The 24,842-nt window shown below is 47.8% G+C and overlaps 1 protein-coding gene across 2 annotated transcripts in view; it reads right to left on the bottom strand.

Annotated features, from left to right (window-relative positions):
• CEP95 (centrosomal protein 95) overlaps positions 1-24,268 on the bottom strand; it is a 111,799-nt gene extending 87,531 nt beyond the window's left edge. For both annotated transcript variants that reach the window (XM_063960805.1, XM_063960806.1), the window contains exons 1-3: positions 23,873-24,268; positions 17,601-17,729; positions 17,209-17,316 (exon numbers count right to left, since the gene is read on the bottom strand). In XM_063960805.1, coding sequence (XP_063816875.1) covers positions 17,209-17,316; positions 17,601-17,729; positions 23,873-23,891 — 256 coding nt within the window. In that variant the 5' untranslated portion in view covers positions 23,892-24,268. The remainder of the gene's footprint in view (positions 1-17,208; positions 17,317-17,600; positions 17,730-23,872) is intronic.
• Between the last annotated feature and the right edge of the window lie 574 nt (positions 24,269-24,842).

The raw sequence follows: 24,842 nt of genomic DNA, 5'->3' as shown, positions 1-24,842 counted from the left end.
TATTTACCTCATATATAGCCCCAGGGGCTATATATTGAGGTATTTTAGCCAGCCAAGGTGTTTTTATTGCTGCCTCAGGGCGCCCCCCCCCCAGCGCCCTGCACCCTCAGTGACCGGAGTGTGAAGTGTGTATGAGGAGCAATGGCGCACAGCTGCAGTGCTGTGCGCTACCTTGGTGAAGACAGGATGTCTTCATGCCGCCGATTTTCCGGACCATCTTCCTGCTTCTGGCTCTGTAAGGGGGACGGCGGCGCGGCTCCGGGACCGAACATCAAGGCTGGGCCTGCGGTCGATCCCTCTGGAGCTAATGGTGTCCAGTAGCCTAAGAAGCCCAATCCGGCTGCAAGCAGGCGAGTTCGCTTCTTCTCCCCTTAGTCCCTCGCTGCAGTGAGCCTGTTGCCAGCAGGTCTCACTGAAAAAAAAAAACAAATTCTAAGACTATAACTTTCTAAGAGCTCAGGAGAGCCCCTAGTGTGCATCCAAACTCGGCCGGGCACGAAATCTAACTGAGGCTTGGAGGAGGGTCATAGTGGGAGGAGCCAGTGCACACCAGGTAGTCTAAGATCTTTCTAGAGTGCCCAGCCTCCTTCGGAGCCCGCTATTCCCCATGGTCCTTACGGAGTTCCCAGCATCCACTAGGACGTTAGAGAAATCACGTGTTAGCACTGTCAGCAGTGTTCATTCCGGGAGTGGACAACTGGGAAGCAGACTTCCTCAGCAGGCACGACCTCCACCCGGGAGAGTGGGGACTTCATCCAGAAGTCTTCCAAATGATTGTAAACCTTTGGGAAAGGCCACAGGTGGACATGATGGCGTCCCGCCTAAACAAAAAGCTAGAAAGATATTGCGCCAGGTCGAAAGACCCTCAGGCGATAGCTGTGGACGCTCTAGTGACACAGTGGGTGTACCGGTCGGTTTATGTGTTCCCTCCTCTTCCTCTCATACCAAAGGTACTGAGGATAATAAGAAGAGGAGTAAGAACTATACTCATTGTTCCGGATTGGCCAAGAAGAGCTTGGTACCCGGAACTTCAAGAAATGATCTCAGAGGACCCATGGCCTCTGCCGCTCAGACAGGACCTGCTACAGCAGGGGCCCTGTCTGTTCCAAGACTTACCGCGGCTGCGTTTGACGGCATGGCGGTTGAACACCGGATCCTGAAGGAAAAGGGCATTCCGGAGGAAGTCATTCCTACGCTGATTAAAGCTAGGAAATAAGTTACCGCAAACCATTATCACCGCATTTGGCAAAAATATGTTGCGTGGTGTGAGGCCAGGAAGGCCCCAACGGAGGAATTTCAGCTAGGTCGATTTCTGCACTTCCTGCTGTCAGGGGTGACTATGGGCCTAAAATTGGGTTCCATTAAGGTCCAGATTTCGGCTCTATCGATTTTCTTCCAGAGAGAACTGGCTTCACTACCTGAAGTTCAGACTTTTGTTAAGGGAGTGCTGCATATTCAGCCCCCTTTTGTGCCTCCAGTGGCACCTTGGGATCTCAACGTAGTGTTGGATTTCCTAAAGTCACATTGGTTTGAGCCACTAAAAACCGTGGATTTGAAATATCTCACGTGGAAAGTGGTCATGTTGTTGGCCTTGGCTTCGGCCAGACGTGTATCAGAATTGGCGGCTTTGTCATGTAAAAGCCCTTATCTGATTTTCCATATGGATAGGGCAGAATTGAGGACTCGTCCCCAGTTTCTCCCTAAAGTGGTATCAGCTTTTCATCTGAACCAACCTATCGTGGTGCCTGCGGCTACTAAAGACTTGGAGGCTTCCAAGTTGTTGGACGTAGTCAGGGCCCTGAAAGTCTATGTTTCCAGGACAGCTGGAGTCAGAAAGACTGACTCGCTATTTATCCTGTATGCGCCCAACAAGTTGGGTGCACCTGCTTCAAAGCAGACTATTGCTCGCTGGATCTGTAGTACGATTCAGCTCACACATTCTGCGGCTGGACTGCCGCATCCTAAATCAGTGAAAGCCCATTCCACGAGGAAGGTGGGCTCTTCTTGGGCGGCTGCCCGAGGGGTCTCGGCTCTACAACTTTGCCGAGCAGCTACTTGGTCGGGGTCAAACACATTTGCAAAATTCTACAAGTTTGACACCCTGGCTGAGGAGGACCTAGAGTTTGCCCATTCGGTGCTGCAGAGTCATCCGCACTCTCCCGCCCGTTTGGGAGCTTTGGTATAATCCCCATGGTCCTTACGGAGTCCCAGCATCCACTTAGGACGTCAGAGAAAATAAGAATTTACTCACCGGTAATTCTATTTCTCGTAGTCCGTAGTGGATGCTGGGCGCCCATCCCAAGTGCGGATTGTCTGCAATACTTGTATATAGTTATTGTTTAACTAAAGGGTTATTGTTGAGCCATCTGTTGAGAGGCTCAGTTGTTATCATACTGTTAACTGGGTATTGTATCACGAGTTATACGGTGTGATTGGTGTGGCTGGTATGAGTCTTACGCGGGATTCAAAATCCTTCCTTATTGTGTCAGCTCTTCCGGGCACAGTATCTTAACTGAAGTCTAGAGGAGGGTCATAGTGGGAGGAGCCAGTGCACACCAGTAGTCTAAAGCTTTCTTTATAGTTGTGCCCAGTCTCCTGCGGAGCCGCTATTCCCCATGGTCCTTACGGAGTCCCAGCATCCACTACGGACTACGAGAAATAGAATTACCGGTGAGTAAATTCTTATTTTATTATGTTTTGGTCATTATTTGGTATTATCGGAGGGCACCGCTGCTTAACCTATATGTGGGGTGTGCCAATAGCTGAACAATGTAAAAATATATGCTGTATATTTTATAGCCATTTTGTAAACATTCAGTAAACTATAAACAAAAGGTTTATCTGCACATAATTCTCAGAAGTTTTTTATTTTTTTAATGAATTTTTGCTAGTAATATGGGTATATTACTCCATGTACATACTGCTGATGTAATGGGACATTCTATCCGGCTCTATCGAGGTAAAGCTTATAAATGTGTCGATAACCTGACAAACAGGTATGTTTTTAAATAACTGGAAACAAACTGTAAATTTTTTAATAGGTAATATTTTGCTAAATAACTCTTCAAGTAGACCAGATTGCAAGTACCTTCTTCTGACCCATCTAATGTGATTAATCCAAAGCTAATTCTGTTCCAGAATCCTTATAATTGGGATATCCACTTATTGATAAAACCTTGCTATTCCTCATCCACAATGCGGTAGATGGATGGAGGTATACTACACCTCCTCTTTACGCGAGACTGGGGTCTGATTGCACTGTGAGATTGAAGCTTTGAGAATTTTTTTTTTCTTTTTCTAAATCTCCTTTCTCTGACGTCCTAGTGGATGCTGGGAACTCTGTAAGGACCATGGGGAATAGACGGGCTCCGCAGGAGACTGGGCACTCTAAAAGAAAGATTAGGTACTATCTGGTGTGCACTGGCTCCTCCCTCTATGCCCCTCCTCCAGACCTCAGTTAGAATCTGTGCCCGGCCAGAGCTGGGTGCTTCTAGTGGGCTCTCCTGAGCTTACTAGTAAAGAAAGTATTTATTAGGTTTTTTATTTTCAGTGAGCTTCTGCTGGCAACAGACTCACTGCTACGTGGGACTAAGGGGAGAGAAGCAAACCTACCTGCTTGCAGCTAGCTTGTGCTTCTTAGGCTACTGGACACCATTAGCTCCAGAGGGTTCGAACACAGGCACCTGTCCTCGATCGTCCGTTCCCGGAGCCGCGCCGCCGTCCCCCTCGCAGAGCCAGAAGAACAGAAGCTTGAAGACGACGAAATCGGCGGCTGAAGACTCCTGTCTTCATTAAGGTAGCGCACAGCACCGCAGCTGTGCGCCATTGCTCCCAGCACACTTACACACTCCGGTCACTATAGGGTGCAGGGCGCTGGGGGGGCGCCCTGGGCTGCAATTGAAGTACCTTTTGGCTTAAAAAAACATATATTCAGTCTGGCACTGTATATATGTAAAAAACCCCGCCATTTTTTCACACAGAAAGCGGGACAGAAGCCCGCCGCTGAGGGGGCGGGGCCTTCTTCCTCAGCACACCAGCGCCATTTTCTCTTCACAGCTCCGCTGGAAGCAGCTCCCCAGGCTCTCCCCTGCAGTATCCAGGTACAAGACGGGTTAAAAAGAGGGGGGGGGCACATAAATTTAGGCGCAAATAAGACATATAAAGCAGCTATTGGGTAAATCACTTATTATCAGTGAGAATCCCTGTGTTATATAGCGCTGTGGTGTGTGCTGGCATACTCTCTCTCTGTCTCCCCAAAGGACTTTGTGGGGTCCTGTCCTCAGTCTGAGCATTCCCTGTGTGTGTGCGGTGTGTCGGTACGGCTGTGTCGACATGTTTGATGGGGAAGGATACGTGGAGGCGGAGCAAGGGCAGATAAGTGTGGTGTCGCCCCCGTCGGGGCCGACACCTGATTGGATGGATATGTGGAAGGTCTTAAATGACAATGTAAACTCCTTACATAAAAGGTTTGATGACGCTGCAGCCTTGGGACAGCCGGGGTCTCAGCCCGCGCCTGCCCAGGCGACTCAGAAACCGTCAGGGGCTCATAAACGCCCTCTATCTCAGATGGTTGACACAGATGTCGACACGGAGTCCGACTTCAGTGTCGACGATGATGAGGCACATTTACAGTCTAAAATGACCAAGGCCATCCGATACATGATTATTGCAATGAAAGATGTATTACACATTTCTGAGATTAACCCTGTTAATACCAAGAGGGTTTATATGTTTGGGGAGAAAAAGCAGCCAGTGACTTTTCCCCCATCTGATGAATTAAATGAATTGTGTGAAGAAGCGTGGAGTTCCCCTGATAAGAAATTAGTGATTTCTAAGAGGTTACTGATGGCGTACCCTTTCCCGCCAACCGACAGGTTACGTTGGGAAACATCCCCTAGGGTGGACAAGGCACTGACACGCTTATCTAAAAAGGTGGCCCTGCAGTCTCAGGATACGGCCGCCCTAAAGGAGCCTGCGGATAGAAAGCAGGAAGCTATCCTGAAGTCAGTGTATACACACTCTGGTACTCTACTGAGACCTGCTATTGCTTCAGCCTGGATGTGTAGTGCTGCAGCAGCATGGACAGATACTCTGTTAGACGACATAGATTCCCTCGACAGATACTGTTTTGCTAACCCTGGGCCATATCAAAGACGTCGTCTTATATATGCGGGATGCTCAGAGGGACATTTGCCTGCTGGGCTCTAGAATTAATGCTATGTCCATTTCTGCCAGGAGGGTCTTATGGACTCGGCAATGGACAGGAGATGCGGATTCTAAAAAACACATGGAGGTTTTGCCTTATAAGGGGGAGGAATTGTTTGGGGACGGTCTGTCGGACCTAGTGTCTACAGCGACAGCTGGAAAGTCGACTTTCTTGCCTCAGGTTTCCTCACAGCCTAAGAAAGCACCGTATTATCAAATGCAGTCCTTTAGTTCCCAAAAAGGCAAGAGGGTCAGGGGCGCATCCGTTCTTGCCAGAGGCAGGGGTAGAGGTAAGAAGCTGCACCATGCAGCCAATTCCCAGGAACAAAAGTCCTCCCCTGCTTCCACTAAGTCCACCGCATGACGTTGGGGCTCCACAGGCGGAGCCAGGTGCGGTGGGGGCGCGTCTCCGAAACTTCAGCAACCAGTGGGTTCGCTCACAGGTGGATCTCTGGGCTATACAAATTGTATCTCAGGGATACAAGCTGGAATTCAAAGCGACTTCCGACTCCCCCCCCCCCCCCCGCCATTACCTCAAATCAGCCTTGCCAGCTTCCCCCATGGAAAGGGAGGTAGTACTGGCGGCAATTCACAAGCTGTACCTCCAGCAAGTGATTGTCAGGGTCCCCCTCCTTCAACAGGGAAGGGGTTACTATTCCACAATGTTTGTGGTACCGAAACCGGACGGTTCGGTGAGACCCATTCTGAATTTAAAATCCTTGAACACCTATATAAAGAAATTCAAGTTCAAAATGGAATCGCTCAGAGCGGTTATTGCAAGCCTGGAAGAGGGGGATTTTATGGTGTCGCTGGACATCAAAGATGCTTACTTGCATGTCCCCATTTACCGACCTCACCAGGAGTACCTCAGGTTTGTGGTACAGGACTGTCATTACCAGTTCCAGACGTTGCCGTTTGGCCTGTCCACGGCACAGAGAATATTTACCAAAGGTAATGGCCGAATGATGATACTCCTTCGGAAGAAGGGAGTTATAATTATCCCGTACTTGGACGATCTCCTCATAAAGGCGAGGTCCAGGGAGCAGTTGTTGATCAGCGTAGCACTCTCTCAGGAAGTGTTGCAACAGCACGGCTGGATTCTGAATGTTCCAAAGTCGCAGCTGATTCCTACGACGCGTCTGCTTTTCCTGGGCATGATTCTGGACACAGAACAGAAGAAGGTGTTTCTCCCGGTGGAGAAGGCCCAGGAATTAGCATCTCTGGTCAGGGACCTCCTGAAACCAAAACAGGTATCGGTGCATCACTGCACGCGAGTCCTGGGAAAGATGGTGGCTTCATACGAAGCCATTCCCTTCGGCAGGTTCCATGCGAGGATCTTTCAGTGGGATCTGTTGGACAAGTGGTCCGGATCGCATCTTCAGATGCATCGGCTGATCACCCTGTCCCCAAGGGCCAGGGTGTCTCTTCTGTGGTGGCTGCAGAGTGCTCACCTTCGAGGGCCGCAGCTTCGGCATACAGGACTGGGTCCTGGTGACCACGGATGCAAGCCTCCGAGGATGGGGGGCAGTCACTCAGGGAAGAAACTTCCAAGGGCTGTGGTCAAGTCTGGAGACTTCTCTACACATAAATATACTGGAACTAAGGGCCATTTACAACGCCCTGAGTCAAGCAGAGCCCCTGCTTCGAAACCGGCCAGTACTGATTCAGTCAGACAACATCACGGCGGTCGCCCATGTAAACCGCCAGGGCGGCACAAGAAGCAGGTTGGCAATGGCGGAATCCACAAAGATTCTTCGGTGGGCGGAGAATCACGTGCAAGCACTGTCAGCAGTGTTCATTCCGGGAGTGGACAACTGGGAAGCAGACTTCCTCAGCAGACACGACCTCCACCCGGGAAAGTGGGGACTTCATCAAGAAGTCTTCACACAGATCGCAAAGCGATGGGAACTGCCATAGGTGGACATGATGGCGTCCCGCCTCAACAAAAAGCTAAAAAGATATTGCGCCAGGTCAAGGGACCCTCAGGCGATAGCTGTGGACGCCCTAGTGACACCGTGGGTGTACCAGTCGGTATATGTGTTTCCTCCTCTTCCTCTCATACCCAAGGTACTGAGAATAGTAAGAAAGAGAGGAATAAGAACAATACTCATTGTTCCGGATTGGCCAAGAAGGACTTGGTACCCGGAACTGCAAGAAATGCGCACAGAGGACCCATGGCCTCTGCCTCTCAGACAGGACCTCCTGCAACAAGGGCCCTGTCTGTTCCAAGACTTACCGCGGCTGCGTTTGACGGCATGGCGGTTGAACGCCGGATCCTAGCTGAAAAAAGCATTCCGGATGAAGTTATTCCTACGCTGATAAAGGCTAGGAAAGACATGACAGCAAAGCATTATCACCCTATATGGCGAAAATATGTTGCTTGGTGTGAGGCCAGGAAGGCCCCTACAGAGGAATTCCAGCTGGGTCGTTTCCTGCACTTCCTACAGTCAGGGGTGACTATGGGCCTAAAATTGGGGTCCATAAAGGTCCAGATTTCGGCCCTATCCATTTTCTTTCAAAAAGAACTGGCTTCACTGCCTGAGGTTCAGACGTTTGTTAAGGGAGTGCTGCATATTCCCCCCTGGGATCTTAACGTTGTGTTGGATTTCCTGAAATCCCACTGGTTTGAGCCACTTACGACCATGGAACTAAAGTATCTCACGTGGAAAGTGGTCATGCTGTTGGCCTTAGCATCGGCTAGGCGTGTGTCGGAATTGGCGGCTTTGTCATGTAAAAGCCCATATCTGATCTTCCATATGGACAGGGCAGAATTGAGGACTCGTCCCCAATTTCTCCCAAAGGTGGTATCATCGTTTCATTTGAACCAACCTATTGTGGTGCCTGCGGCTACTCGGGACTTGGAGGACTCCAAGTTACTGGACGTAGTCAGGGCTTTGAAAATATGTTTCCAGAACGGCTGGAGTCAGGAAGACTGACTCGCTGTTTATCCTGCATGCACCCAACAAGCTGGGTGCTCCTGCTTCAAAGCAAACTATTGCGCGCTGGATCTGTAGCACGATTCAGCTGGCTCATTCTGCGGCTGGATTGCCGCATCCAAAATCAGTAAAAGCCCACTCCACAAGGAAGGTGGGCTCTTCTTGGGCGGCAGCCCGAGGGGTCTCGGCTTTACAGCTTTGCCGAGCTGCTACTTGGTCGGGTTCAAACACATTTGCAAAGTTCTACAAGTTTGATACCCTGGCTGAGGAGGACCTTGTGTTTGCTCATTCGGTGCTGCAGAGTCATCCGCACTCTCCCGCCCGTTTGGGAGCTTTGGTATAATCCCCATGGTCCTTACGGAGTCCCAGCATCCACTAGGATGTCAGAGAAAATAAGAATTTACTCACCGGTAATTCTATTTCTCGTTTTACTCTCAAGGTGTGTGTCTCCTGTTTTTATTTGGGTATTTTTTTTCCAGTAGTACTACTACAGGTACCAGCGGGCCCGTTTTTCTCCCGCATGCTGGTACTTGTAGTACTACAGGAAAAAACAATATTCTTTACATTTTCTCAAGGCTATCAGCCTCCCATCCGCAGCCCTAGGATAGGGGGGGGGGGGGGGGGGGGGGGGACAGCCTCGGGCTTCACCCCTGGCCCTTGGGTGGCTGGGGGGGGGGACCCCTTGATTGAAGGGGTCCCCACTCCCCCAGGGTACCCCGGCCAGGGGTGACTAGTTGGATATTTAATGCCACGGCCGCAGGGCACTGTATAAAAGTGACCCCCGGCTGTGGCATTATCTGTCCAGCTAGTGGAGCCCGATGCTGGTGTAAAAAATACGGGGGACCCCTACTCTTTTTGTCCCCCGTATTTTTTGCACCAGCACCAGGCGCAGAGCCCGGTGCTGGTTTTAAAAATACGGGGGATACCCTGTCCATTTTTCCCCCGGATTTTTAGAACCAGGACCAGCTCGAAGAGCCCGAGGCTGGTTATGCTTTGGAGGGGGGACTCCACGCCATTTTTTTCAGAGTTTTTTCCCGTTTTTAAAAAAAAACGGAACAAAATCCGTCAAATCGGCTGTTTTTCATCAGCGGGACTGTCGAATCCGTTTTTTATTGCATATGGTCAATTTCGGCACCCTCTTGCCGAAATTAGACTGTCGAATTGTGTCGAATTGAAAAACGGCCGAAAAATTGCCGCGATTCGCCGCTAATTGCATATACCCCTTGGTCTGAAGATTTACGACGTTTGTGCCCAGAGTTCCCCACCTACTTGCTCTAATATGAATGAATGAATGAATGAATGAATGAATGAATTATATTTTTTTCAATGAAGATGACATTAAATGAATCAGAAATACACTCTATACATTGTTAATGTGGTAAATGACTATTCTAGCTGCACACCTGTTTTTTAAAGGAATATCTACATAGGTGTATAGAGGCCCATTTCCAGAAACCATCACTCCAGTGTTCTAATGGTATATTGTGTTTGCTAATGGCGTTAGAAGACTAATGGATGATTAGAAAACACTTGTGCAATTATGTTTGCACAGCTGAAAACGGGGTTTGCTCGTTAGGGAAGCTATTAAACTGGCCTTCCTTTGAGCTAGTTGAGTAACGGAGTATAACATTTGTGGGTTCAATTATACTCTCAAAATGTCCATAAAAAGAGAACTTTCATGTGAAAGTCGACAGTCTATTCTTGTTCTTCAAAATGAAGCCTATTCCATGCGAGAAACGGCCAAGAAACTGAACACTTCCTACAATGGTGTGTACTACTCCCTTCAGAAAACAGCACAAACAGGTTCTAACCAGAGTAAAAAAAGAAGTGGGAGGCCCCGGTGCACAAGTGAGCAAGACGACAAGTACATTAGAGTCTCTAGCTTGAGAAATAGACACCTCCTCAACTGGCAGCTTTATTAAATGGTACCCGCAAAATGCCAGTGCCAACGTCTACAGTGAAGAGGCGACTCCGGGATGCTGGCCTTCTAGATAGAGTGGCAAAGAAAAAGCCATATCAGAGACTGGCCAAGAAAAGGAAAAAAGATTAAATATGGGCAAAAGAACACAGACATTGCACAGAGGAAGATTGGAAAAAAATGTTATGGACCGACAAATCGAAGTTTGAGGTGTTTGGATCACACAGAAGAACATTTGTGAGACACAGAACAAGTGAAAAGATGCTGGAAGAGTGCCTGATGCCATCTGTCAAGCATGGTGGAGGTGGTATCTGTTTGGATGGTCGACAGTCATTAGGTCGACCACTATTGATTGACATTGACATGGTCGACATGGACACATGAAAAGGTCAACATGAGTTTCACATTTTTTTTTTTTTCTTTTGGGGAACTTTTCCATACTTTACGATCCACGTGAACTACGATTGGGAATGGTAATCTGTGCCGAGCGCACCTTGCCCAAAGCATGGCGAGCCATGCGAGGGGAAGTGGTGCACTACTTGTGGTTCCCCATCACTTTATGCAGAAAACGACACCAAAAAAAGTAAAACAAAAATGCATGTCGACCTTTTCATGCGGCAACCATTTTCCTATGTCGACCATTTGTCCATGTCAACCACAACATGGTCGACCCTTCATACCGGAACTGGTGGAGGTAATGTGATGGTCTGGTGCTGCTTTAGTGCTGGTAAAGTGGGAGATTTGTACAAGGTAAAAGGGATTTTGAATAAGGAAGGCTATCAATCCATTTTGCAACGTCATTACATACCCTGTGACCAGAGCTTGATTGGAGCCAATTTCATCCTCCAACAGGACAATGACCCAAAGCACACCTCCAAATTATTCAAGAACTATTTAGGGAAGAAGTAGGCAGCTGGTATTATGTCTGTAATGGAGTGGCCAGTGCAGTCACCAAATCTCAACCCCACTGAGCTGTTGTGGGAGCAGCTTGACCGTGTGGTATGCAAGAAGTGCCCATCAAGCTAATCCAACTTGTGGGAGGTGCTTCGGGAAGCATGGGGTGAAATTTCTTCAGATTACCTCAACAAATTAACAGCTAGAATGCCAAAGGTCTGCAAATGCTGTAATTGCTGCAAAAGGAGCATTCCTTTGATGAAAGCAAAGTATGAAGGACAAAATTATTATTTCAAATTTAAAAAAAAAAAAAAAAAAAAATCAATATTTCTAACCTTGCCAAAGTCTTGACTATATATATATATATATATATATATATATATATATATATATATATATATAAAGAATTTACTTACCGATAATTCTATTTCTCGTAGTCCGTAGTGGATGCTGGGGACTCCGTAAGGACCATGGGGAATAGCGGCTCCGCAGGAGACTGGGCACAAATAGAAAGCTTTAGGACTACCTGGTGTGCACTGGCTCCTCCCCCTATGACCCTCCTCCAAGCCTCAGTTAGGATACTGTGCCCGGAAGAGCTGACACAATAAGGAAGGATTTTTGAATCCCGGGTAAGACTCATACCAGCCACACCAATCACACCGTACAACTTGTGATACAAAACCCAGTTAACAGCATGATAACAGAGGAGCCCCTGAATAGATGGCTCACAACAAGAACCCGATTAGTTAACAATAACTATGTACAAGTATTGCAGACAATCCGCACTTGGGATGGGCGCCCAGCATCCACTACGGACTACGAGAAAGAATTATCGGTAAGTAAATTCTTATTTTCTCTGACGTCCTAATGGATGCTGGGGACTCCGTAAGGACCATGGGGATTATACCAAAGCTCCCAAACGGGCGGGAGAGTGCGGATGACTCTGCAGCACCGAATGAGAAAACTCAAGGTCCTCCTCAGCCAGAGTGTCAAATTTGTAAAATTTTACAAAAGTATTTGACCCTGACCAAGTAGCAGCTCGGCAAAGTTGTAAAGCCGAGACCCCTCGGGCAGCCGCCCAAGATGAACCCACCTTCCTTGTGGAGTGGGCTTTTACAGATTTTGGCTGTGGCAGGCCTGCCACAGAATGCGTAAGCTGAATTGTACTACAAATCCAGCGAGCAATAGTCTGCTTAGAAGCAGGAGCACCCAGCTTGTTGGGTGCGTACAGGATAAACAGCGAGTCAGATTTTCTGACTCCAGCCGTCCTGGAAACATATTTTCAGGGCCCTGACAACGTCCAGCAACTTGGAGTCCTCCAAGTCTTTCGTAGCCGCAGGCACCACAATAGGCTGGTTCAGGTGAAATGCTGAAACCACCTTAGGGAGAAACTGAGGACGAGTCCTCAATTCCGCCCTGTCCGTATGGAAAATCAGATAAGGGCTTTTACAGGATAAAGCCGCCAATTCCGACACGCGCCTGGCCGAAGCCAGGGCCAACAGCATGACCACTTTCCACGTGAGATATTTTAAATCCACCGATTTAAGTGGTTCAAACCAATGTGATTTTAGGAACCCCAAAACTACATTGAGATCCCAAGGTGCCACTGGAGGCACAAAAGGAGGCTGTATATGCAGCACTCCCTTGACAAACGTCTGAACTTTAGGAACTAAAGCCAGTTCTTTCTGGAAGAAAATCGACAGGGCCGAAATCTGAACCTTAATGGATCCCAATTTGAGGCCCATAGACACTCCTGTTTGCAGGAAATGCAGGAATCGACCAAGTTGAAATTCCTCCGTTGGGGCCTTCCTGGCCTCACACCACGCAACATATTTTCGCCAAATGCGGTGATAATGCTTTGCGGTTACATCCTTTCTGGCTTTTATCAAAGTAGGGATGACTTCCTCTGGAATGCCTTTTTCCTTCAGGATCCGGCGTTCAACCACCATGCCGTCAAACGCAGCCGCGGTAAGTCTTGGAACAGACAGGGTCCCTGCTGGAGCAGGTCCCTTCTTAGAGGTAGAGGCCACGGGTCCTCTGTGAGCATCTCTTGAAGTTCCGGTACCAAGTCCTTCTTGGCCAATCCGGAGCCACGAGAATAGTTCTTACTCCTCTCAGTCTTATAATTCTCAGTACCTTGGGTATGAGAGGCAGAGGAGGGAACACATAAACCGACTGGTACACCCACGGCGTTACCAGAGCGTCCACAGCTATCGCCTGAGGGTCCCTTGACCTGGCGCAATAACCTTTTAGTTTTTTGTTGAGGCGGGACGCCATCCTGTCCACCTTTGGTTTTTCCCAACGGCTTATAATCATGTGGAAGACTTCCGGGTGAAGTCCCCACTCTCCCGGGTGGAGGTCGTGTCTGCTGAGGAAGTCTGCTTCCCAGTTATCCACTCCCAAAATAAACACTGCTGACAGTGCTATCACATGATTTTCCGCCCATCGCCCTCCTGCTTCTTGTGCCGCCCTGTCTGTTTACGTGGGCGACCGCCGTGATGTTGTCCGACTGGATCAACACCGGCTGGTCCTGAAGCAGAGGTCTCGCTTGGCTTAGGGCATTGTAAATGGCCCTTAGCTCCAGGATATTTATGTGAAGTGAAGTCTCCAGGTTTGACCACAATCCCTGGAAATTTCTTCCCTGTGTGACTGCTCCCCAGCCTCGAAGGCTGGCATCCGTCGTCACCAGGACCCAGTCCTGAATGCCGAATCTGCGGCCCTCTAACAGATGAGCACTCTGCAACCACCACAGGAGAGACACCCTTGTCCTTGGTGACAGGGTTAACCGCTGATGCATCTGAAGATGCGATCCGGACCATTTGTCCAGCAGGTCCCACTGGAAAGTTCTTGCGTGGAATCTGCCGAATGGAATTGCTTCGTAAGAAGCCACCATTTTTCCCAGGACCCTTGTGCATTGAAGAACCGATACTTGACCTGGTTTTAGTAGGTTTCTGACTAGATCGGATAACTCCCTGGCTTTCTCCTCCGGGAGAAATACCTTTTTCTGGACTGTGTCCAGAATCATCCCTAGGAACAGAAGACGTGTCGTCGGGATCAGCTCCGATTTTGGAATATTGAGAATCCAACCGTGCTGTCGTAACACTTCTTGAGATAGTGCTACCCCGACTACCAACTGTTCCCTGGATCTCGCCCTTATCAGGAGATCGTCCAAGTACGGGATAATTAAAACTCCCTTCCTTCGAAGGAGTATCATCATTTCGGCCATTACCTCGGTAAAGACCCGCGGTGCCGTGGACAATCCAAACGGCAGCGTTTGGAACTGATAGTGGCAGTTCTGTACCACAAACCTGAGGTACCCTTGGTGAGAAGGGTAAATTGGGACATGCAGGTAAGCATCCTTGATGTCCAGTGACACCATATAATCCCCTTCCTCCAGGCTCGAGATAACCGCTCTGAGTGACTCCATCTTGAATTTGAACTTCTTTATGTAAGTGTTCAATGACTTTAGATTTAAAATGGGTCTCACCGAGCCGTCCGGCTTCGGTACCACAAACATTGTGGAATAATACCCCTTTCCTTGTTGCAGGAGGGGTACCTTGGTTATCACCTGCTGGGAATACAGCTTGTGAATAGCTTCCAATACCGCCTCCCTGTCGGAGGGAGTTGTCGGTAAGGCAGACTTTAGGAAACGACGAGGGGGAGACGTCTCGAATTCCAATTTGTACGCCTGAGATACTACCTGAAGGATCCAGGGATCTACTTGTGAGCGAGCCCACTGTGCGCTGAAATTCTTGAGACGGGCCCCCACCGTACCTGAGTCCACCTGTAGAGCCCCAGCGTCATGCTGAGGACTTGGCGGAAGTGGGGGAGGACTTCTGTTCCTGGGAACTGGCTGTTTGCTGCAGCCTTTTTCCTCTCCCTTTGCCACGGGGCAGAAAAGAGGAGCCTTTTGCCCGCTTGCCCTTATGGGGCCGAAAGGACTGCGAAAGGACGATGTCTTCTTTTGCTGAGAGGCGACCTGGGGTAAAAACGTGGATTTCCCAGCAGTTGCCGTGGAAACCAGGTCCGACAGACCTACCCCAAATAACTCCTCCCCTTTATAAGGCAATACTTCCATATGCCTTTTAGAATCGGCATCACCTGACCACTGCCGAGTCCATAACCCTCTCCTGGCGGAAATGGACATAGCACTTATTCTTGATGCCAGCCGGCAAATATCCCTCTGTGCATCACGCATGTATGAAAATGCATCTTTTAAATGCTCTACAGTCAGTAATATACTGTTCCTATCCAGGGTATCAATATTTTCTGTCAGGGAGTCTGACCAAGCCACCCCAGCACTGCACATCCAGGCTGAGGCGATCGCTGGTCGCAGTATAACACCAGTGTGTGTGTATATACACTTTAGTATAGTCTCCTGCTTTCTGTCAGCAGGTTCCTTAAGGGTGGCCGTATCCGGAGACGGAAGTGCCACCTGTTTAGACAAGCGTGTGAGTGCTTTATCCACCCTAGGGGGTGTTTCCCAACGTGCCCTATCCTCTGGCGGGAAAGGGTACACTGCCAATAACCTCCTAGGAATTATCAGTTTTTTAATCGGGGGAAACCCACGCTTCATCACACACTTCATTTAATTCCTCAGATGCAGGAAAAACTACAGGTAGTTTTTTCTCACCAAACATAATACCCTTTTTAGTGGTACCTGTGGTATCAGAAATGTGTAAAACATTTTTCATTGCCTCAATCATGTAACGTGTGGCCCTACTGGAAGTCACATTTGTCTCTTCACCGTCGACACTGGAGTCAGTATCCGTGTCGACGTCTGTATCTGCCATCTGAGGTAGCAGGCGTTTTAGAGCCCCTGATGGCCTTTGAGACGCCTGGACAGGCACAAGCTGAGAAGCTGGCTGTCCCATGTCATCAAACTTCTTATGTAAAGAGTTAACACTTTCACGTAATTCCTTCCATAAGCCCATCCACTCAGGTGTCGACTCCCTAGGGGGTGACATCTCCACTACAGGCAATTGCTCCGCCTCCACATCATTTTCCTCTTCATACATGTCGACACAGCCGTACCGACACACAGCACACACACCGGGAATGCTCTGAAAGAGGACAGGACCCCACTAGCCCTTTGGGGAGACAGAGGGAGAGTATGCCAGCACACACCAGAGCGCTATATATACACACAGGGATATCACTATATAGAGTGTTTTCCCTTATAGCTGCTGTTATATGTAATACTGCGCCTAATAGTGCCCCCCCTCTCTTTTTTACCCTTTTCTGTAGTGCAGGACTGCAGGGGAGAGTCAGGGAGACGTCCTTCCAGCGGAGCTGTGAGGGAAAATGTGTGCTGAGAGAGATAGCTCCGCCCCCTTTTTGGCTGACTTTTCTCCTGCTTTTTTGTAAAATCTGGCAGGGGTTAATGTGCATCCATATAGCCCTGGGGGTTATATGTGATGTATTTTTGCCAGCCTAGGTGTTAATATTGCTGCTCAGGGCGCCCCCCCCAGCGCCCTGCACCCATCAGTGACCGCAGTGTGAGGTGTGCATGAGGAGCAATGGCGCACAGCTGCAGTGCTGTGCGCTACCTTGATGAAGACTGATGTCTTCTGCCGCCGATTTTCCGGACCTCTTCTTGTTTCTGGCTCTGTAAGGGGGCCGGCGGCGCGGCTCTGGGACCGGACTCTGAGGCTGGGCCTGTGTTCGATCCCTCAGGAGCTAATGGTGTCCAGTAGCCTAAGAAGCCCAAGCTGGCTGCAAGCAGGCAGGTTCGCTTCTTCTCCCCTTAGTCCCTCGATGCAGTGAGCCTGTTGCCAGCAGGTCTCACTGAAAATAAAAAAACCTAAAACTAACTTTCTTCTAAGAAGCTCAGGAGAGCCCCCTAGATTGCACCCAGCTCGGTCGGGCACAAAAATCTAACTGAGGCTTGGAGGAGGGTCATAGGGGGAGGAGCCAGTGCACACCAGGTAGTCCTAAAGCTTTCTACTTGTGCCCCGTCTCCTGCGGAGCCACTATTCCCCATGGTCCTTACGGAGTCCCCAGCATCCACTAGGACGTCAGAGAAAGAAAGAAATAATATATATATATATATATATATATATATATATATATATATATATATATATATATATATATATATACACATATACATATACACATACATACATACACACACACACACATGTATACACACACACATAATATATTTACTATATTACATTTACTATTGACTTGTCGGTCAAGAGAAGACTTATCTGATCACCAGTTAATCCCCATCAGTCCCTAAAATTTTACCTGTTATATGAGACAGACTAACTTGCAAATAGTCAAGAGCCAGCGAGTCAATCACAGACTGGACGTTGTGAGCATCATCTTCTGGACTTTGAGAGTCGGCAATAAAATCTGTGGAAATGATACACCGACATTACTGCCAGGTTAGTCCCCTCGGTTCCATGACACAAGTGTCAAGCCTGCTGTCTTTCCCATGGAAGTCCCTGCTGTTATCCACACATGAGAACAGCCAATGGACACAAACCCATTCAGTAACTTGCTCTATTCACAATTCTTGCCCATTCTCAGAACAGAACATGTATAGTCAAACTATGCACAGGTGAATGAACCCTATAAAATCTGGCCTATATATATTTACATGAAATACTACCATTTTATAGCAATCAGATCCTTACCAGGCACTTTCTCTCCTAAAATATTCTCATACAGTGAAACAAAGACGTGAGCATCACAGGACTTCAAGTCTCTGACTTGTAGGTTAATATGGCATTTGTACAGCAGGTTGTTGGCAATGGTCACCCAGTCTATACAGAAAAAAAGGAAGAGAGTATTAGAGGTCACTGCGCAGTTGACAAAGACAAGACAAGAGACATGACTTACTTTCATTAAATACTTTGCCATGTTTTATTTGATTGTAATGTCTTAACAGAAGGATCATTATAAATGAAACTTAAATTTACTAAACAGATAAGCTTGTAATTAATATATTTTTGGTAAACAGTAAACACACACTTGACACCTTTTATTTTGCTTTAGAACTGATGATACAAAGCAACGCACTATTATACGCTTGTCCTCTTCCATTTTCACAGATCTTTTAGCCCACAGGTTCTCAAACTCGGTCCTCAGGACCCCACACAGTGCATGTTTTGTAGGTCATCCAGCAAGTGCACAGGTGTATTTATTACTCCCTAACACATTGTAAAAGGTCCACAGGTGGAGCTAATTATTTAACTTGTGATTCTGTGAGGAGACCTGCAAAACATGCACTGTGTGGGGTCCTGAGGACAGAGTTTGAGAACCTATGCTTTAGCCAATAAATTAAAAGGGTCACTAAAGGACAACAGCCACCTAAGTTAAATAGGAAGTGTTGTCCAGCACCCTTTCACCGACTTATTTTTATTGGTCATCCAACCTGGAAAACTGAACATGGGTCAGAGCCACGGCTTCAGATATACTTATCTCTTTCACACCTCTGCTGAGATTTTGTCTGATGATGCTCACAAAGGATGCTTGGTGATGATGTCATCTCCAAGCGCTCCTGCGCCAACCAATCGGCAGCCTTTTAGGCATGACCCGGGTCATCAATGACCTAGTTCTGCTTACGATGCTACAGCTAGCCTGGGTCAGATCCACGAATAACCCTGAAGGCAACACGGGATGCAAGACTTGGGCTGACCCTCTCACAGTGAGTCTGGACCAAATTTGCGGCGGTTTGCCCTGGAAATAACCCAGGCTGTGTAAAAAGGGATATTATTCTCACTTGCATGGTAAAAGAGATATATATATATATATATATATATATATATATATATATATATATACAGAGGGTAGGTGCGGCACTCCAAAAAAGCAGACATAAGACTTAATAAAGTCTTATGTCTGCTTTTTTGGAGTGCCGCACCTACCCTCTGTACATACGTTCTTTTTGTGAGGGCACCCAGCTATATCTGCATTTTAAGTGGCCGTGCCGGACCTTCTTGTCGAATATATATATATATATATACACACACACATATACACACTTCTTTCCTCATGTGCCTTTCCTTTTCTTACACTATCTTATACTCCATACTCCCTTTGATGGCACCTAACCCCGGGTTTTCTATACCTGTCCTATTTTGTCATGTACTGTAAGTGCTGTTTTCTTGTTTGCTCATTTTATTATGTAATGTGTAATTGGGCGCTGCGGATCCCTTGTGGCGCCATATAAATAAATAAAGGATAATAATAATAATAATAATAATAATAATAATAATAATATTTGGGTACTTTAGCAAAATTCACAAAATATATTTTATGAGAACATTTAATCTGTAATGATTCAATTGTATCTGAATCCATGCATTTATTAAAACACATACATGCATAATTCCATCTACACAACACAGTTTAATTTTCCATAATACAATTATTCCAGCTCAACGTAGAATATGGACAATATAAAATGCACTTCTTCGCTGTCCAAGGTGTTGGAAGAAATTTAGACTCTAAATTTTATGATTATCCACATTATTATCAATATGTCCTGGATATACAGATACAAACAGTTTGTGTAGTGATTAGCCAACACTGCCTCAGAACACTGAGGTCTTGGGTTTGACTCCCTGTGTGGAGTTTATATGTTCTCATGTTTGTATAGGTTAAGTTTCCTCCACATTCCATAAACATACTGATGGATTAAATGTCTACTTACAAAAGTTAACCATACACACTTGGCCACGGCAGCAATCTGAATGATTGTTGGTTTCCCATTGCAAAACAATTTGGACGCTAACGAACTACTGTGGGGACGCGCATCGTTCATCGCTGGTGACTACAGACTAAACGATATATCGTTCATTTCTGGGGGATATCGTTCATATCGCCCATCACCGTTGCCAAGTATGTAGGGTGCATTAGTGTATATGTGCAGTGGCGTAACTACTGCCCCCGCGGTGGCTTGGGGGCGAGGGGCTGCGGGGGCGCCGCCACTGATTTAGAGCAGATTGACATGCGGACGAGCGTCCGCATGTCAATCTGTTGTCACTAGCCCCCCGCTGCGAAGTAGGAACACGGAGGGCACAGCGCGCGCCTCTCCCGTGTCCCTCTGAGTCTCCGGCGTGTCGGGGGCGTGGTCTAGGAAAAGGGGGCGTGGCTTCGCGGGAGGACCCGCGATCGCGGGCCACGCCCCTGTTTTCGTCACTGAGGGGGCATGCCCAGCGCCCTGTGAGCTGCTGGCATGCCCTCTCTCCCACTGTCTGCGCTGAATAGACGCTGTGCGCATGCGCACAGCGTCTATTCACTACTGCTCTGCTATGCAGAGCAGTGAGTGTAGGAGCCTTCCAACTGCCCCCCCCCCATCGCGGGACACTGCGGCCCGCGGGTGGGACAGCGGGACAGTCCCCAGAAACGGGATTGTCCCGCGAAAATCGGGACAGTTGGGAGGTATGCATATATGGCACTGGGGGGGCACTGAGGGGGCATATATGGCACTGGGGGGGGGGCACATATGGCACTGAGGGGGCATATATGGCACTGGGGAGGCACTGAGGGGGCATATATGGCACTGGGGGGCACTGAGGGGGCATATATGGCACTGAGGGGGCATATATGGCACTGCGGGGGGCACTGAGGGGGCATATATTGCACTGAGCGGGCATATATGGCACTGGGGGGGGCACTGAGGGGGCATATATGGCACTGAAGGGGCATATATGGCACTGAGGGGGCATATATGGCACTGGGGGGGCACTGAGGGGGCATATATGGCTCTGGGGGGGGCACTGAGAGGGCATATATGGCACTGTATGTGTACCTGGCACATGGGGGGGGCTATATTTGGCACTGGGGGCACGTGAGCACCTGGCATTGTGGGGGAATATCTGGCACTGGGGGCATATGTGACACTGGGGGGAGAGGCTATATTTGGCACTGGGGGCATGTGAGTACCTGGCACCGTGGGGGAATATCTGGCACTGAGGACATATGTGGCACTGGGAGCACAGCCCTAGCAACAAGCACTACCCCCTAGCAACGAGCATGACACCCAGTGCATGAAACCCCTGGCAACGAGCATGACACCGAGTGCATGAAACACCTGGCAACGAGCATGACACCCTGAGCATGAAAACCCCTGGCACCGTGCATGGAACCAAGAGCATGAAACCCCTGGCAACGAGCAGGTAATTTAAAAGTAATTAGAAGCCTTACTGTAGGACTTAATGTGTAATGGGCATTACGGTGTGTGGCATAATGTATCACGGACATTGCGGTGTGTGTCAGAATGTTGTCACAGGCATTACGGTGTGTGACAAACTATATCACGGGCATTGTGGTATGTGGTATAATGTCTCAGGGGCATTGCAGTGTGGCATAGGGTATAACGGGCATTGCGGTATGTGTCACAGGCATTACGGTGTATGGTATACTATATCACGGGCATTGTAGTATGTGGTATAATGTCTCAGGGTCATTGCAGTGTGTGGCATAATGTATAATGGGCATTGCGGTGTGTGGCGTAATGTGTCAGGCATTACGGTGTCTGTATACTATATCACGGGTATTGTGGTATGTGGTATAATGTCTCAGGGTCATTGCAGTGTTGCATAATGTATAACGGGCATTGCGGTATGTGTCAGGCATTACTGTGTGTTGTATACTATATCACGGGCATTGTGGTATGTGGTATAATGTCTCAGGGTCATTGCAGTGTGGCATAATGTATAACGGGCATTGCGGTATGTGTCAGGCATTACTGTGTGTTGTATACTATATCACGGGCATTGTGGTATGTGGTATAATGTCTCAGGGTCATTGCAGTGTGGCATAATGTATCACGGACATTGCGGTGTGTGTCATAATGTGTCAGGCATTACAGTGTGTTGTATACTATATCACGGGCATTGTGGTATAATGTCTCAGGGTCATTGCAGTGTGTGGCATAATGTATCATGGACATTGCGGTGTGTGTCATAATGTGTCAGGCATTACGGTGTGTTGTATACTATATCACGGGCATTGTGGTATGTGGTATAATGTCTCAGGGTCATTGCAGTGTGTGTCATAATGTGTCACAGGCATTACGGTGTGTGGCATAATGTGTCACAGGCATTGTATGTGCTATAATCTATCAGGGGCATTGCAGTGTGTAGCATACTGTATAACGGGCATTGTGATTCCTGTCATGTGTCACAGGCATTACGGTGTGTGGCATAATGTGTCACAGGCATTACGGTGTGTGGCATAATGTGTCACAGACATTGTATGTGCTATAATCTATCAGGGGCATTGCAGTGTGTAGCATAATGTATAACGGGCATTGTGATTCCTGTCATGTGTCACAGGCATTACGGTGTGTGGCATAATGTGTTGCAGGCATTACGGTGTGTGGCATTATGTGTCACAGACATTGTATGTGCTATAATCTATCAGGGGCATTGCAGTGTGTAGCATAATGTATAACGGGCATTGTGATTCCTGTCATGTGTCACAGGCATTACGGTGTGTGGCATAATGCGTCACAGGCATTACGGTGTGTGGCATAATGTGTCACAGACATTGTATGTGTTATAATGTATCAGGGGCATTGCAGTGTGTAGCATAATGTATAACGGGCAATGCGGTGTATGGCATAGGGTATAACTGGCATTGCGGTATGTGTCACAGGCATTACGGTGTATGGTATACTATATCACGGGCATTGTGGTATGTGGTATAATGTCTCAGGTTCATTGCAGTGTGTGTCATAATGTATCACGGACATTGCGGTGTGTGTCATAATGTATCACGGACATTGCGGTGTGTGGTATACTATATCATGGGCATTGTGGTATGTGGTAAATGTCTCAGGTTCATTGCAGTGTGTGTCATAATGTATCACGGACATTGCGGTTTGTGGCATAATGTATCACGGACATTGCGGTGTGTGGCATACTATATCACGGGCATTGTGGTATGTGCTATAATGTATCAGGGGCATTGCAGTGTGTAGCATAATGTATAACGGGCATTGCGATTCCTGTCATAATGTGTCACAGGCATTACGGTGTGTGGCATAATGTGTCGGGGGCATTACGGTGTGTGCATATTGTGTCATGTGCATTATTGTGTGTGGCATAATGTCTGAGGGCCTTTGCAGTATGTGGCATAATGTATACTGGGCATTACTATAAGGAGGAAAAATGACAAATAATGGAAGGGGCATGAATCAGGATTATTTTTCTTTCCTGTGGTGGCTAACGTCTGGGCGTGCAGGTTGCAAAACTGGGGTATAAGGTAGTCTTTTCCTGCAATGCCACGCCTCTTTATGCGAAACCACGCCCCCTTTTCGACGGCGCGCCTCCGGTGCAAACATGCTTGTCCCTTTACTAGTGCCAATTATGGGGGGGGGCGCCGTAGAATTTTTTGGCTTGGGGGAGAAAAATTTCTAGTTACGCCACTGTATATGTGTGTACACATGTGGTAGGGAATATAGATTGTAAGCTCCCCTGGGGAAGGGGACTGATGTCTATGACCAAATATTCTCTGTAAAGTGCTGCAGAATATGCGTGCGCTATATAAATAGCTGATAAATACACACAAGGAAATAATATAGCGCTGGGAGTTAAAATCCAGCAATACCTCTGAAAGACAGTAGCCATACAATAAAAAACACATGGATGCTGTGACATTATGAAGAGACCAGGCTCAGATGCATGCTTGTGTGGCAGCTCTGGTCTATAACCCTACTCTGTTATCAGGAGCAATGGCTGGCAAAGTTATTATATATATGACTGTCCCATTTTTACCATCCTGGAGGCTGCAACTATTATTCCATAAGAATAAGCGTCTAGTAACTGCAGCCACTAAACACTACCAGGTCACATTGGCTGGCCCTGTCCCAGGGTATTTCTGATCTATGGTGGGTGCCAATCCTGGCCCTAATGTTGTGCAAATAGCAGTAAATAATGGGTAACATCAGTCATACCTGTCTCCTGTGTGCCCATATTGCCCCCGAGTATTAGCTGCCTGCCCCAGGTGGTACCAAGTTTCAAATTGCCCAGGCCCTCTGTCACCAAGCACCAGCAGCAGCTCAGGGCATTTAAACTGCCAGTGATGTGTGATTGGCTGCATCAACCATGGCTGTTGCTTCCGGCTATGACGTCACACCCCTTTCGCTAACCAGATGTTTTTCAGCTCTCCACTTGTGTCCTGGGTCCGGCACTCAGCGTATAGGGTAGTTTAGGGTAGCAGTAGTTTAAAAAGTGCCCCGGTACCGAGGAGGGGAATCGTGATCCGTCATTTCCCAGTAGTTGTATACCTCCGCCAAAATGTAGTCCTGACGTGACTTCCCATCACACAAAAGCAACCGAAAAAGGGGCGGGGACCGTGCCGGAACTGGTGGAGGTGACGTAAGGGGCGGAACCAACTGCAGCTGTAACCAGGGACTGTTATACAACGCTGACAACAACACAATAATAATATATGTAACATAACTGACCTGACATTTACATTTCTAGTGATAGAGCAGCACCGACCGGAACATGAGTACAATATTTTGGCTCTAAACCCCATTATTCATGTATAAGGGGGTTTTAGAGAGAGAAAAAATCTTGATATATCTATGTTTCACACAGTACTGTGTGTATTGTTCAATGCAGACTATTCAAAGGATCATTATACACTATGTAGACAAAAGTGATTGGACACCCAAGTCCCCCTTCTCCTGCGCATGCGACGCGTGTTTGTTAAGGTATAAGGCATGTAGAGGGGCAGGGCCGTCGTTGTGTATGAGCTGAATGGGCAGATGCACAAGGCCCCCAGGAGTATAAGGGTCCTAGGGGCAGATGTATTAACCTGGAGACGGCATAAGGAAGTGATAAAGCAGTGATATGTGCAAGGTGATAAAGGAACCAGCCAACCAGCTCCAATACGAAAATTAACAGTTAGGATCTGAT

The sequence above is a fragment of the Pseudophryne corroboree genome, chromosome 3 (genome assembly GCF_028390025.1).
Source record: "Pseudophryne corroboree isolate aPseCor3 chromosome 3, aPseCor3.hap2, whole genome shotgun sequence".
Taxonomy (NCBI): Eukaryota; Metazoa; Chordata; class Amphibia; order Anura; family Myobatrachidae; genus Pseudophryne; species Pseudophryne corroboree.
The sequence above is the reverse complement of the archived record's forward strand: the minus strand, read 5'-3'. Positions and strand labels throughout refer to the sequence as shown.